This window comes from Chrysochloris asiatica, unplaced genomic scaffold (genome assembly GCF_000296735.1).
Source record: "Chrysochloris asiatica unplaced genomic scaffold, ChrAsi1.0 scaffold00132, whole genome shotgun sequence".
Lineage (NCBI taxonomy): Eukaryota > Metazoa > Chordata > Mammalia > Afrosoricida > Chrysochloridae > Chrysochloris > Chrysochloris asiatica.
The window spans coordinates 2,782,943-2,797,350 of NW_006408650.1; the positions used below are offsets into that span (position 1 = coordinate 2,782,943).

The 14,408-nt window shown below is 58.8% G+C and overlaps 1 protein-coding gene across 1 annotated transcript in view; it reads right to left on the reverse strand.

The window, feature by feature from the left end:
• GAA (glucosidase, alpha; acid) overlaps positions 1–13,497 on the reverse strand; it is a 14,356-nt gene extending 859 nt beyond the window's left edge. Inside the window, exons 1-19 of the mRNA XM_006869646.1 lie at positions 13,187–13,497; positions 12,142–12,226; positions 11,164–11,730; positions 9,665–9,810; positions 9,244–9,409; positions 8,441–8,537; positions 8,064–8,183; positions 7,870–7,988; positions 7,628–7,759; positions 6,106–6,216; positions 5,604–5,717; positions 5,429–5,513; positions 4,876–4,993; positions 4,624–4,757; positions 3,904–4,055; positions 3,520–3,668; positions 1,058–1,199; positions 588–737; positions 130–294 (exon numbers count right to left, since the gene is read on the reverse strand). Of these exons, the coding sequence (XP_006869708.1) occupies positions 130–294; positions 588–737; positions 1,058–1,199; positions 3,520–3,668; positions 3,904–4,055; positions 4,624–4,757; positions 4,876–4,993; positions 5,429–5,513; positions 5,604–5,717; positions 6,106–6,216; positions 7,628–7,759; positions 7,870–7,988; positions 8,064–8,183; positions 8,441–8,537; positions 9,244–9,409; positions 9,665–9,810; positions 11,164–11,730; positions 12,142–12,226; positions 13,187–13,497 (3,063 nt within the window). The remainder of the gene's footprint in view (positions 1–129; positions 295–587; positions 738–1,057; positions 1,200–3,519; positions 3,669–3,903; positions 4,056–4,623; positions 4,758–4,875; positions 4,994–5,428; positions 5,514–5,603; positions 5,718–6,105; positions 6,217–7,627; positions 7,760–7,869; positions 7,989–8,063; positions 8,184–8,440; positions 8,538–9,243; positions 9,410–9,664; positions 9,811–11,163; positions 11,731–12,141; positions 12,227–13,186) is intronic.
• Positions 13,498–14,408: the final 911 nt, after the last annotated feature.

Here is a 14,408-nt window from a genome sequence, read left to right on the forward strand (position 1 = left end):
GGGCTTCACCCATGGCCCTCTGCCCACCTGCCCGCCTGACTCCCCGGGGCTTCACCCAAGGCCCTCTGCCCACCTGGCTCCCCGGGGCTTGACCCACGTCCCTCTGCCCGCCTGCCCGCCTGGACTCACGTTCTTGGCCAGGAAGACAACAAGGGTGTAGTCCCCACGTTCTAATGTGTCCAGGCTCTCCCCATCATCCCAGAAGAGTGTCCCTCGGGCCTCACCGCTGGTGCTCAGAGCTACCACCAGGGCCAGGGGCTGCTTGCGAGACTCTGTGGTGGTGAGGCCAGGACCCTGGAGGAGAGGAAACATGTCTCACCAGGAATCAGGGCGATGGCCACTCTGCCACAGAGACTGGGACTTGCAGACCTGCCCAGTTCCTGGTACAGGGTCACACCTGGCTGCACTCCTCCCCGACTGGCCCCAGACCCACAGCTCCATGTCCCTACCTGTCACAGTGCCAGAGGCCCCCAGAGGATTCCCCAGGTAAGGGCTAGTGGAGCACCCTCCCCTCAGGCCCAGGCCAGCAGGGAGATGCCTCCCTGTGCTGTCCTTCAGTCTTCGTGTCAGCCTGTGGACCCTGGTACCTGCAGGGGCACAATGTAGCCAGCACGCAGGTGGAGGTTGATGGTGTCCAGGGGAGCGGGCAACGTCACCCACTGTCCCTCGCTGTGGATGGCTGAGGTGAGGGGGGTGGGAGGCGGAGGTGGGAGGCTGCCCAGGGCCTCCACAGGCACCTAGAGGACATGGTTCACGTTAGTCGGAGCCCACACCTGTCACCTGTGTCCGGAGGGCTCCGCATGGCCTCAGTGGCAGGGACCCTGGACAGGTCAGGCCACATGTTGGGGCCAGAACCCAAGAGGCTGGACCCAGGGCTGGGGTGGGACAGGTAAGGGGGTGTTGAAGTCATGAGCAGCTGAGGCGGCATGGTTGGGGCCCTCCTGGGTCTGGGCGCATCTGACGGTTCCATGCACAGCAGCGGGGGACGCGGATGTAGAGGTGCCCCTCCCCACCATTCCCCCACCCTGAGTCCCGGGTTTACGGACCCCAGGCTCACCGTCTGCAGGTTGTACCATGTGCCCGAGGGGAAGTAGCCGGTCACCTCAGTCTTGCCAGCCTCCAGCACCGGTGTGATGAGGAGGGCTTCCCCCCATAGCAGCTGACGGTCCACAGTCCAAGTGTGGGGGTCCTGGGGGAATCTTCATAGGAGAAACACGCACATGGTGACCGGGGGCAGAGGCGACACCCGACCACAGTGTGCTCGAGGAGAGGGTGGACATCCCACCCCAGGGGGCCGAGAAGATCCCTTCCTGTGACATGGTGGACCCCCTACCCGGGGCACCTGGAGGCAGCAGTCCTATGCTTTGTACCCAAATCAAACCTCTTTCCCTGGGTTTGTCCTGACAGTTCAGAGCATGGCTCCAGCCAGAGCACCTACTCTGTGATTCTGGGAGGCTGCCCAACTTCACTCTCGCCATTTGACTTGTGGGTTACATACTGGACTGCGAGCCGCAGTCCCAAGCCATGGTATTTTCAATAAGCTCATATGCATGTAGATGCTGGACAGTGCATAAGGAAGACTGTAGAAGAATTGATGGTTTTGAGTTAAGGGGTTGGAGGAGAAAATTCAATGTTCCATAGACTGCCTACCACGGGGGCATCGAGTCAGGAACAACTGACAAGAAATTGTGTCCCCAGTGTTGGAAAGACAGCCAGGGTGCTCCTTGGCAGCCAAGATGGCCAGACTTCATCTCTCACACTTTGGACATATTATCAAGAGGGGTCCAGTCACTGGAGAAGAACATCATGCTTGGTAAGGTGGAGGGTTGGATCAAAAGAGGGAGACCCCCCAGCGTGATGGACTGGCACAGAGGCCGCAGGGATGGGCTCAGGCCTGGCAGTGATTATGAGGTTGGCGCAGGGCCGGCCGGGCAGTGTTTACATCTGCCAGCCACGTCCTCAGCGGCAGGAGGAGACTGGCCCGTAGGGATGGGGAGTCCGCTAAGCCCCTCGGGAGCAGCTCCGCTCTGTCCACGGCACTGCACTGACCTAGAGTCCACTCCGCACCAGTGGGCTTGCTCCTTTTTAAATTTGTTTGTAACTTACACATGAGGGGGTTTCATAAAATTCCATTTTCTCACGGACTTTTCCAAGCTCCCACATACTTGTATGGTGGAAGGAGAAAATAGCAAAACGGATTTTTTTTTCTAAATAGCTGCTGACATGGTGCTGTAGGATCAACACTGGCCTGTAACCACAAGGTTGGTGGTTCAAACCCACCAGCCACTCCTCAGAAACCCTATACAGGGTTACTATAAGTTGGATCTGACTCGATAGCACTTAACAGGAACCACCCTAGGGAGGAAGGAGCTCTGGTAGCGCAGTGGTTACGAATCAGGCTGCGAACCTTCAGGTCAGTGGTTCGAAACTACCAGCTGCTGGCAGGAGAAAGTGAGGCTTTCTACTCCCGTAAAGATTTACACCCTTGGAAACCCTGTACTCGACAGCACTTAACAACAACAAACCCTAGGAAGGAGCCCTGGTGGTGCAGTGGATGAAGCGTGGTGCTGCTAACCAAAAGGTCTTCTGTTCAAACCCACCAGCCGCTCTGTGGGAGAAAGATGAAACTCTGCTTCCATTAACGCTTCGTCTCGGAAGCCCTCTGGGGCAGTTGTCCTCTGTCCACGGGGAGAGTCACTGTGAGTCGGAATGGCCTTGATGGCCGTGAGCTCGAATCCCTGTGTCTGGGAACACATCCTTTATCTGTTACTGGAGACGCTGCCTTCCTGACAGGGTGGCTTCCTGGGCCCACTGTAGTGGACGAACCCTGCCTGCCACCAAAAATCATCAATGACCCCACTTAGGAAGAGGGTTTCTTTGTTATGTTAACGAGGCAGAGTTAGTGTTGTTGGTAACTTGGGTCATTCTGATTCACAGGGACCTTGTTTATGGGCTTTCCAAAGCTCTAAATCTTCACGGGAATAGAAAGTCTCATCTTTCTCCGGAGGAGCGGTTGGCAGGCTCGAACTGAGGACCTTGGGATTTGCAGTCCAGTGCTAATCTTGCATTCTTTTGAGATATTAGAAGAGCACATTGTGCAAACAAACACTAAAAAGGGGAAACTGATGCTGGGAAACCCAAAACAGAAGCCGAACGAGACAAGTGCCTGCCCCAAGACCTGGCTCCCCGAGTTCGGACTTCAGCCTCCTGAATTTGTTTGTGGCTTTTCTGCAGTAAGATGGACTCCAGGGTCTGTCTGAGGGCATCTGTCCCGTTTCCCTTAACTAATCAATCCAAGCGCGTGGGCTGTGCTTTGCCAACTTGGTCCACCTAGGGTTCTTAGTCCTGGGTTTTCCTGACCTCAGGACGGGTGTGCTAGGGGCACATCAGTAGGGGAGCCCCACGTTTTGGCTTCATCTCACTCACCCGTAGCCTGTTCCCAGGACCCTAAGCTGGACACCTGAGCATGGCTATGGTCTCCCTTCTCTCCCCCTCGTCCCAGGTCCCAGGTTCACTCACTCCAGGAAGAGGGGCCGGGCCACTGTCTCCGCCATGACGTGGGCCCGGTGAAACAGCGTGTAGAGGTAGGGGAGGAGCGCATAGCGCAGGGCGAATGCCTTCCTCATGGCTCGCTGCGCCGACTCGCTGAACCTGTAAGGCTCCTGAGGCTGTGGGGAGGGAGACACCTGGGCTGAGAAGCTCTGCCCGGAAGACCTGGGGAGCCCTGGCCACCCAGTGTGCCGCTGTGGTGCCAGCTAACTGGGTGGAGCTGCTGTGGTCCTTCCCTGGTGGGCCCTTTCCAGAAAAGCTCTCGGGCAGCAGGGAGAGTGCACAGATCGCCCTGAAAATAGCACTAAGGGCATCCGTCAGGTGGACACAAAGCCTGACCCGGTGTCCACCTACCATGCTGTCATGGTCATTGTGGTTCCGCATGAACGGGTAGAAGGCCCCCAGCTGGGTCCAGCGCACGCACAGCTCCTCGGAGGTGTTGCCCAGGAAGCCGCAGATGTCGGCCCCCACCAGGGGCACACCCAGTAGATTGAAAAGCAGGGTTTCTGTGCAGACAGATTTGGGGCAGGTTAGGCTGGAGGAACAGGGCTCCCCAGAACTATGAAGGGGCACCTCTCATCCATCCTGGGGCCGAACCCACTGTCCATGCTCAGTGGGACACACAGACAGGGCTGTGTGGGGCCAACCCGCCTGGACCTGTGGGGGTCCTGGGACTTGGCTCACTCTGGAGCCTGAATGGACACCAGTTCACTCTAGAGCCAGTTCAAAGACGGCCATGCAGGTCCTCGAACCCAGGCCCCTGTGCCGCCCCTGTGACGTGTGTCCTACAGCTCAGGGCAGGCACTGTCCACGAGGAGGGACGCTGTGAGGAGCCAGGGCCTAGTTCTGTGTAGGTCAGATGAAGTTAGAGATGCCCAGGAAGCAGGGTGCCAAACCCACAAAGGTGGGCAGACCTACGTAGGTAGGCACTACACTGTTAGGTGGACGCACACAGGTGAGTATACCTGTGCAGGCAGGCAGACCAGCACAATCTGCCTCGGTGGGGCCCCACCCGATCACAGCACCCAAGACCCCCGCCCCACTCAGCGGCACCATCCTGGCGGGTGCCCTCACCTGGCACTGAGAAGGCCAGCTGCTCCCAGCTGCTCCACACGTCTCCAGTCCAGTGGCCAGCATATTGGCCGTGGCTGGCAAAGGTGGAGCGGGAAATCACGAAGGGGCGTGTCCCTCGAGCCATCAGCAGAGCCCTGGGGAGCAGGGGGACAGAGCTGACCTCAGAGCTCGTGGAGTGGGACCCGGTGCCTGGGGAGGGAGTGAGGGCCGAGGCCCCCAGGTGGGACAGGCTGGCCAGGTGGGGGGCCTCACCTGCTGGAGGCGATGGCCTCTGTCAGGCCATACAGATTGTGCAGGTTGTAATGTGAGGACAGGTGTTGGTGGCTGGAGGCACAGATGGTGGCTGCCCTGAGACTCCCACCAACCACACCTGGAAGAGAGGGCTGGGTTTCCGTGGAGCCTCTTGGTGATTTGGGGGTGGGGAGTGGGGCCACCTGGCCTTCCACACCTAGAGAACTGGACACAGCCTCGTCCTGAGCCCCCAGGGCCCCACGCCCCGTCAGATCCAGTCACCCTGAAGTCAGGCTGTGCCCAAGTACCAGCAGGGAGCCCACACTTCAGCTCTTTCCCAGGTCCTAACTCAGGTCTTTCCCGTGTCCTTGTCTAAGGCCTCCCCAAGCCCCGCTCTGTTGTGAGTGGACGTCCTCTACCTAAACCTCGTTCCTGGAGGCCCCTCCCCTCTCCCAGGGTCTTTCAACCAGAGATGAACTTCCCGGATCTGAGCCAGAAAACGCCGACTCCAGCGTCAGAGGCGCGGGGTCCCACATGAGGCTCACTCTCCATGTTCCGGACAGCGGGCACTCACCTGGCACGTAGGGCGGGTTCTCCAGCTCGTTGTCTGGACAGCCGACCTCAGAGCCCTTTACAAAGTTGGACGGCTCGTTCATGTCCTACAGGAGAGGTGCCAGCAGTAGGTAGTGCTGCCCGGGGGTGTAAAGGGGACGGTGGAGACAGGGCACAGTGGGAGACCCCACACTTACAATCCACATGCCATCAAAGGGCACCTGGCTATGGAACTCTACCACCATGTCTTGCCACCAACTCTGGGTCTCAGGGTTGGTGAAGTCGGGGAAGGCGGAGGCTCCGGGCCACACCTGTAAGACAGCGGGCAGGTGGTGGGCAGTCTCATCCAAACCTGCCCAAGGCCCAGCACTGCGTCCCGTCCACTAGTGGAACTGTGGCCCTGAGCTCAGATAATGCCCACGTCAGCAGACCCAAGTGGGCAGGTCCTGGGGTCTGGAAGGCCTGGGTGTAGGTGTACGATGATACCAGGGGCCAGGAGGAAATGCCTCCCAGGCACGTCTCCTATGGGACATGTGGGTGGTTGGGGAGCCAGGGCAGAGAGGGGTCCATCCAGATGACGTGAAGAACAGAAACTCCAGAACGAAGCCTCATACAGCCTGAGTACCCTCAGATCTGACTCTCCCCTCCCTCTGTGCCAGAGGGAAACATTCTGCTTTCTATCCACTGCCCACGCCTCACCTTCCCAATCAGCGGCTGCCCAGTGTCATTGGTGATGAAGACCCCCCTCCTCAGACCCTCATCGTAGGGTCGATAGCTCCCGGGGGGTCCCACGCTGCTGATGGCGGGATCCTGCGGGGAAGAGCAAACAGTCAGGATCAGAAAGGAGCCCCTCAGAGCATGGCGCCCTCTGCTGGGGAGACGGGTCAGGTCTCACGACTGAGAATAAGGGAGAGGGCTGGGGGAAGCCCAGCAGGCAGGACACGGAACACTCACACGTGTCCACACATGGCACACACAGCATGGCAGACGGGAAGAAGGGGATGAGCTGTTCTAAGCCCACTCCCGTGGAGTCAACCCTGGCTCCCAGTGGCCCCACAGGACAGAGAACCGCCCCCTAGGGTCTCCGAGGCTGGAAAGCTTTCTGGGAGCTTCAGGCCTCATCTTTCTCCTTTAGAGCAACTGGTGGGATGGAACCATCGACTGGGTAGTTCGCAGCTCAGCGCCTAACCCAGAGCGCCACTATTGTTGTCAAGTGTCACTAAGTCAGTTTCGACTCAACGACCGGGTACCAGGCTGCCAACCCTGCCATTCAGTCCGACCTGGCAGCGCATTAACCCACAGCACCACACCAAGACTCCTAAACGTCATATAGCAAACGTTTATTGTTTTAGAATCATCTTTGAAAAGCAAGAAAGGAGGGTCTTGTGACTGTCCTCTCTGTTTCCTGTGGCCATGAGCACTCACCACCCGAAAGGGCCACGTCAGCACAACACCCAACTTCCTGTGCTCCATCTGGGACGCTCTGCTGCGCGCCCCCTCCTGAGGCTGCCGGCAGAGAACGTCTTCCCTCTCGGCCACTCAGAGGCCTGCCCTGGAGTCTGTCACCACACTGTCCCCTCTGGTACCAACACTGGGACGAGAGTGTGAGCTGTTCTCATCATATTCCTTCCAGTGACAGAGCGGACCAGGAGGCCGAGTCAGGAGACAGATCCTGGTTCCCGAGGATCCAGTCTGTGCTGGTGACGTTCGGTAACACACACCACAGAGAGAGCCCTGACGACAAACGTCTCGGCGGCTGTGTGGTGTGGAGCCTCCTTGCAGGAAACATTTGGGCCTGAGACCAGACCACACCCGAGGCCAATGTGGGGATGACCAGAGCAAGAGAGACCACAACGGGAGCTCACCATGAGGGAGCTAGGGTCGAGGTTCACTGAGCCTCAGGAGGTTCTGGGGTGAGGCCCACAAGGGCCTTGGGTCTGTCCCCTGGGGACATGGACACTCTGGACACCAGCCCTCCTGAGCTTCCTCCTTCCTGTTTGTATTCGTTTCTTTCTAGATTAGAGATAGCTCTCCCTACGTTTCCAGGAAACCAAGATGAGCCTAGTGCCCACCCACCTGGTCCTGGCTGTGGGGAGACCAGCGAGAAACGTCCGGTCTGGGCACAGAGGGACCAGTGTGGTATCACAGGGAGCTGTACATGGATGTCCTAGACAGCAGGGGCCCGGCCCCACAGGCCCAGATGCCACCAGGCAACACTCACGACAAGCATGACGTAACGCCGGCCAGCCCGGTGCAACTCCTCTACCATGTCCGGGAAGTCCCTGAAACCATCCGTGTTGAAGGTGAAGTCCCTCCTGCCATCCATGTAGTCCAAGTCGTTCCACTGGACGTCCTGCGGCCAACCACAGGGCCCGCTGCTGGGGGCAGCAGCGCCCAGGCCCCTCGACGCCCCATGCCATTCCCACCCAGGCTGGCCTTGCCCCCACCTCCTCCAGGACTCACCAGGGGGAAGTGGGCCTGGGTCATGTTCTGCACCACCTGGCGGATGATGTCAGTGGAGGAGTAGCCCCAACGGCAGAGGTGGAAGCCCAGGGCCCAGTAAGGCGGCATCGCCGGGTGTCCTGTGGGCAGGCCTGGTGTGAGTGGGTGGAGGGAGGGGATGGGGTGGGAGGCAGGGTGCACATGGGGAGGCTCACCCACGATGGCCAGGTACTGCTGCACCACACTCTTGGGCTCGGGCCCCAGGAAGACGTACATGTCCAGGATCCCTCCTGTGGCCCTCCAGCTGAGGGCTGGGCTCGGCTGCAGGACCACATCTGCGGGGACAGCGGTTCAGGACCAGTGCTCGCCCCTCGGCTGGGCCTCCCAAGGGAACCTGGGAGCTGAGGCGCTGAGTCTCCGAGACATCCTCCTGGCCCCTGCCCAGAGCCCACCCCGGGGACACCAGAGGGCAGACCTTGGAGAGGCACATGCGCTCCAGCCTTGGGACGGGAAGCCCACTACACCCACAGGGGCTAACTACCTGGGGGTTCGGTGTACCCCGGGGAAGGGTTTGGGGCTCCATTCCACTCACCCAGGGCATTACTGTTCAGCAGGAACACCCCGTGGGCCGCACCCCCATCCTCCAGCACCAGGTAGAAAGGGTGGGAGCCATAGAGGTTTGCACCGGGCTGTGGGGGGTGGGGGGTAGAGACAGTCCTGTCAGCCCCCTGCCCACCAGCCCGGGCCACATGTGTAGCACACGCCAGTCCTGACCCACCCCCCTTGAGACATGTTGGATGTCCCTTTCCAGAACTTTTAGAAGCAGGTCCTAATCTCTCTGGTCTCTGGCTCTGACCCACCCCCCCCCAGCTGCTCCAGCCTGGGAAAACCGGAGAATAAAGTCAGACAGACAAGGACAAATATAACGGGGCTTCAAAAAATTCATGAAGAAATGGAAGGAAAAGGAAATTTTCCGTGGGCTTTCTGAAGCGCCCTTGGACTGTACGAACGCCCGTGTGGGAGCAAACTCGTAACAACTAAAGAAGGCAGTGCGGCCCACAGGCTGGGTGGTGACGGGGGAGTTAGGAAAAGCTTCCTGGCACCCTGGCACCCCTGGACAAAGCGTGTTTCTGGGGTCCCCCGGTGGTGGGGCTGCTGAGGTGCACACAGCTTAGAATTCTAAGAGCAGCAGTAAGTCTTCTGAAGAAACCCCACTAAGTGGCCAAGAGCTGTGGCCCCCACCGCTATTTCTGAGACCCCCAACCGGGGCTGGGCCCAGGGGCTCACGTAACTCTCACCTGAGCCCCCACCACAGGGACCAGTCAGAAGGGTCCTGATAGAAGGGGACAGGGTAGCCCATGCCCCCCGCTGACCCCACGGCCAGATGGCCTCTACCTTAGGGGCCATGTCCCGATTCCAGAGGGTGATCTTGGTCCAGCTGGTGCTGAGAATCAGGGGGCTGAGGTGCTCGGCAAGCCCTACCACATATGGCGAGGGCAGGGTGGTGGACAGCTGCAGAAACTGATCAGCAAAGAACAGGGGTGCCACCGTGGTGTTCAGCCTGTGGGAGGGACCGCCAGTGGATGAGGGAACCGCGGGAACCTTTCCACAGAACACAAGCCCACCTGCCGAGGTCCGGGACCCACGTCAGGGAGGCCTGTCTGGACAGAGCACTCCAGGGGAGGGACCAGGGAGGCCAGGGTGAGCCCAGGACCCGGAGGCTGGGGGCTGAGTGAAGGCTCCCAGGATGCTCCAGCCCCCAACCCCAGGGCACTCCCAACAAGACTGGGGCTGGGGGACACAGAGCAGCACATACAGCACCCGACCGTCCAGCTTCCGGCGCACTATCAGGCCAAAGGGGTCCTTCCAGAACTCCACACTGTAGAGCAGGGCCGGGGCCTGGCTGTGCACACGTGGTGTCTTCAGAGGGACCTCATATCGCGTGTTAGCGGGGTCTTTGATCTAGAAAAGGCGTCGGTGACACCCTGGGTCCACCTATCCATCCCTCCCTCAGCCCCCAGAACAAGGGTACTGAAACGCAGGGTCGGGTCACACCCGCAATGGCTGCATGTGATCCGAGCCTGGATCCCTCATCAGCATACCACCCACCACGGGCTGGGGTGACCCAGTGGATGTGAACTTCAGGTAAACAGCAGACAGCTTTCAGTCCGTCTCCAATGTTGCATGGGACATACACTGAAAAATCACTTGTTGGCGATCTGAAACCCAACTCCCCTGCACGTTTATTTGCTGGACACCGCAGCCCTTACATTTCGCTTCAGGGTTAATAAGCAAACACAGAGCACTCGACACCCATCTAGTATCCAGTGAAGGTGTCCTGGTGGCACAGCGGTTGAAGCATTCCACTGCTAACCAAAAGGTCGGTGGTTCGAACCCCTCAGCCACTTCTTCAGAGTCAGATGTGGTAGTCTGCTCCCACAAGGATGACCCACTTCCTTTGGGTCGATACCAACTCACAGGGACTGTGTGGGCTTTTCTACACAGCTCTACATCAGGCGGCCGTATCGGTCTCACTCAGAGTGGCTGGTGGATTTGAACCGCAGATCTTATGGCTGCAGCCTGGGAAACCCTATGAAGCTATTCGACTCTGCCTTACAGGGTTGCTCTGAGCTAGCAGTGGGCTGAGTTTGGTTTGTTGTGGTGTGTGACGTCACCCAGGATGGATGAGTCAGTTCCCACCCATAGTGACTCTGCATAAGGTTTCCAAGAAGAGGCTGGTGAGATTGAACCGCGAACCTTGTAGTCCAGCGCCACACCAGGACCCAATTCTGAGGGTGGATACTTAATGGGTCATCTGTGTAAAATCCCAAGGCCAGACAGTCAGGTGCTCTGAGGCCACCCCTCCATGCAGCAACAAGGTCTCACTGGTTTTGTGTGTCAGGCAAATGTGGGGGTGAGTCCCACTTCTGTCCAGGGGCCTAGGGAGCAGCTGGGGTGCAGACAGGCAGGATGGGGCCCTCACTGAAGCCCTCCTTCTCTGCACCCTCTCTCCCTGCCTGGCCTCACTCCTCAGGCCTGCTTTCCAGATTTCCTCACTGTGTCCACACCCCACTCCCACCACGCAGCAGGGCCCAGGAAAGACTCGTGTGTAAACCAACACCCTGGTGAACCCCCTCCTCCGGGTCCTGACCCCCGCCTCCTTCTTTGCTCAGACCCTGGTCTCTCTCCCTGACCCCATCTCTCCTTCTGCTCAGACTCCTGGTCTCTGCCCCACTCCTGGTCTCCATCCCTGCCCGCCCTGGTCTCGGCCTGTCTGTCCCCTCCTGTGCCCTGCCAGCTCCCTGTTCCACCCACCGTGAAGTGCAGGCGGCTCTCGGTCTCCATCTGTACTTCGAGCTGGAGGGTCAGGATGTCCTTGGGAAAGAAGGTAGGGGCTGTGCGAGTCAGGATGGCCGTGTAGCCCAGGGCTGTGGTTGTGAGGTTCTCTAGCCTGTAGCTAGGGTAGCTGGGGGGGAAGAAACACCAGGGCTGTCCCATCGGGGGGCCCCCGGGGCCTGGTCGTGCAGGGATGTAGCAGCAGCCGCGGGCCTCACACTGTTCCTGGGTGATGGCCGACTCGGGGGCGCAGTCAAAGCGGCTGTTGGGGGGCACGTCACATTGTGCGGGCGCTGGCCTGAGGTTGCTATAGTACTCTGGAAGGCGCTGGGGCCTTCGGCTGCCAACTTGGTCAGTCTTCTCCAGTTCTCGGGGAACTGTGGTGAAGTCGCACAGCAGAATGTGCCCCAGGAGGGCAGCCGTAGCCAAGAGGGTGAAGGCGCAGGCCCCCAACAGGGGCTGGGGCAGGGTTCCGGAGCAGGACGGCCACCTCACACCCATGGTCAGCCGGCTGTGGGCAGTGAAGAAGCCGTGGTACAGAGAGGCCTGTGGGAGAAGCCGGGTCAGTGGGGAAGGAGGACAGAGTTTAAGAGTGGTCTCGGAGGTGAGGTGAGGCCGGTCAGGGTGGGCCGCTGCCCGGGGTCACACGTGGGGGGCTGTGCAGCTCTGCTTCTACTAAGATGGAGTCGGGTAAGGGCAGAAAACGAGCACCGAGTCCCCCATGGGGCAGGGGGCTTGCAAACGTTAGCATGATCAGCTGCTACTGAAAGGCTGGAAGTTCTAATCCACGCAGAGGTGCCTGGTAATCTACTCCTAAAAACCAGTCACTGCAAACCCTGTGATGCCCAGTCTACTTCGACACATGTGGGGTGTGTCTTGATGGCAACTTGGGGACTCTCATAGGTCACAAGTACACTACACAGCCTGGCAGACAGCTGAATGGACCACACACCCTACCCAACAGGGGTGGAGAGTCACCTCCGCAGGCACTGGAGCTGAGGTGACTAAGGTGTGACCTGTGGCATGCAAGGGGGAATGACCCCTAGGAAGGAGAGAGAACGGTGGGCTAAGACCCCTGAGGCCCCCTGCTAACTAATCCCTATGCTGTGTCAGGAAGGCTCTACAAGTTCTGAGGTGGGTCCTTGAACCAAAGGTGGTCATCAGAGGAGTCCTGGGTCTCCCAGGAATGGCTAGTGTACCTCTGGCACTCAGGTCTGGGCTGGGAGGCCTGGCCCCCAGGCACACTCAGGATGGATGTTCAGAGAGCTGGAGCCAGCGCCCTGGGGTCTGGCACATCCTCATGGTCCCCTGTACACCCAGAAGTGAAGGGATGGTCTGGCAGTAGCTAAATGCACCAAGTTTAAGACCCACGAGGCCCCTGCAGACACCCTCAGGACCAGAGGTCACTCTGATCAGAACCTAGGAAGCTCAACGCCGAGCCTGGGGTTCTTGAGACCCTTTCACGTGGCGGTTCTGTCTTGGGGGCCCAGGGCATTTGAACTGTTCAACACCACAGAAGGTGGTCCAGGGCACAGTGGGAGCTTTAATTTTGCAGTTGGGGAAAGTGATCCAAGAGAAGAGAAAGCTGCCTGCACCGCGTAAACAGGAGTTTCCATCTTGACAAATTGTAGATAAAAATGGACAAAAGATCAGGGGTCAAACGTGGAATCCATTACCCAGCCCCGTGACCCTCTCCATGCCTCAGTTTCCCCGTATATGAAGTCCTCGGGGCTTTTCCAACGAAGCAAAAGAGTAACTTGGGGCGTTTCCCGCGAGGCGGGTCGCTCGGAGGTGCCCCTGCCAATATCGCACCCTCACTCCTGCGTGGGACCTCACCGCAAGGGGGGCGCGCGCTGACCAGGAGGCACCAGCTGACTTCCAACCGTGTAATCATGACCTTGACCCAGCGCTTCCGGGGTCACGACCGTCCCGGCCCCCGTGCGCGGAGACCACCACACAGCCCCTGGCCTCCCCACACCAGCTCCCAGCCCCGCCTGCTCACCTCCGCACCGCCCCGGCACTCAGTGCCCACTTGGGTCCCACTTCGTCGGGCACGTGACGGCAGAGGCACGTGACCGGCCAGCTGTGCGTTAAGGAGCGACCCCCCTCCTTTCTCCCACGATGGACCACGTGACAAGGCCACGCGCGCAGGCGCTTGGGCTCGGTGCGGACTTCCGTGCGCCCCCTGGCGGCGGACCGCGCATCGCTGAGCTCAGAGGCCCGGGGCGCACTGATTTCCCGCCCTGCCGCACCCTTAGCTTGTTCGAGAATGCCCCAAGGGAACACGCACGTGACATGCTGTGACCTTACCATTTTCAGGGTCAGGGACAGGCTGAACTTGCTGACACAGTCCCCTGTCCTGTTTGTGTCCCTGCAACTGTGCAGGCTGGTTAAGAGCTAGTCGAGGCATGCCCTGGAGCCCAGGAATTCACCCGCATATCTGGCCTGAGGTCAGCATCAGAGGGGAGGAGGGACCAAGGAGTCCGCCTAGGATTGTTATGCACATTGATCATCTAAAGCAGGTTTATCCTAAATAGCCACCTAGTGTGAAGGATCTAACAACGTTGTGATAACATAACCCAGGCAGTCTGTTGTAGATCATTAAATGGCATTTGCAAAGTATCATCAAACTAGAAGTGCTTTGTGTTAGTTGTTGTGATGTGCTGTGGAGTCGGTTCCGACTCATAGCGACCCTGTACAGAGTTTCCGAGGCTGTAAATCTTTACGGGAGCAGAAAGCGTCATCTTTTTCCCGTGGAACAGCTGGTGGTTTCAAACTGCTGACCTTAAGGTTCGCAGCCCGATTCGTATCCACTACGCTCCCAGAGCTCTTTGTGTTAGGATATGGAGTAAAACATACACATAAAAAAAGTACTGGAAGGGTATCTGTCCAAACAAGCACTTGGTTGTCTCTTTCCTCTGGGTAGGGAAGTTAGGGGTTTTCCAGCTGCTTCATGTCAGTGTGTCCTACTGTATTTCAAATACAGTACCAGAACCCATGGGGGACAGGTTTCAGTGGCGCGTCCAGACTAAAACAGACTAGGAAGAAAGTTCTGGCAATCCACCTCCAAAAATCAGTCAGTGAAACCCATGTGGATCCCAACAGACCACGGTCAGATACAGTGATGGGAGATGGTCCCCTTGGCAGGCATTCCAAATACACAGTGGTCCCAGAAACGGATCGGAGCTTGTCACTGTGAAGATGGGAATCTAACATGAAGACCT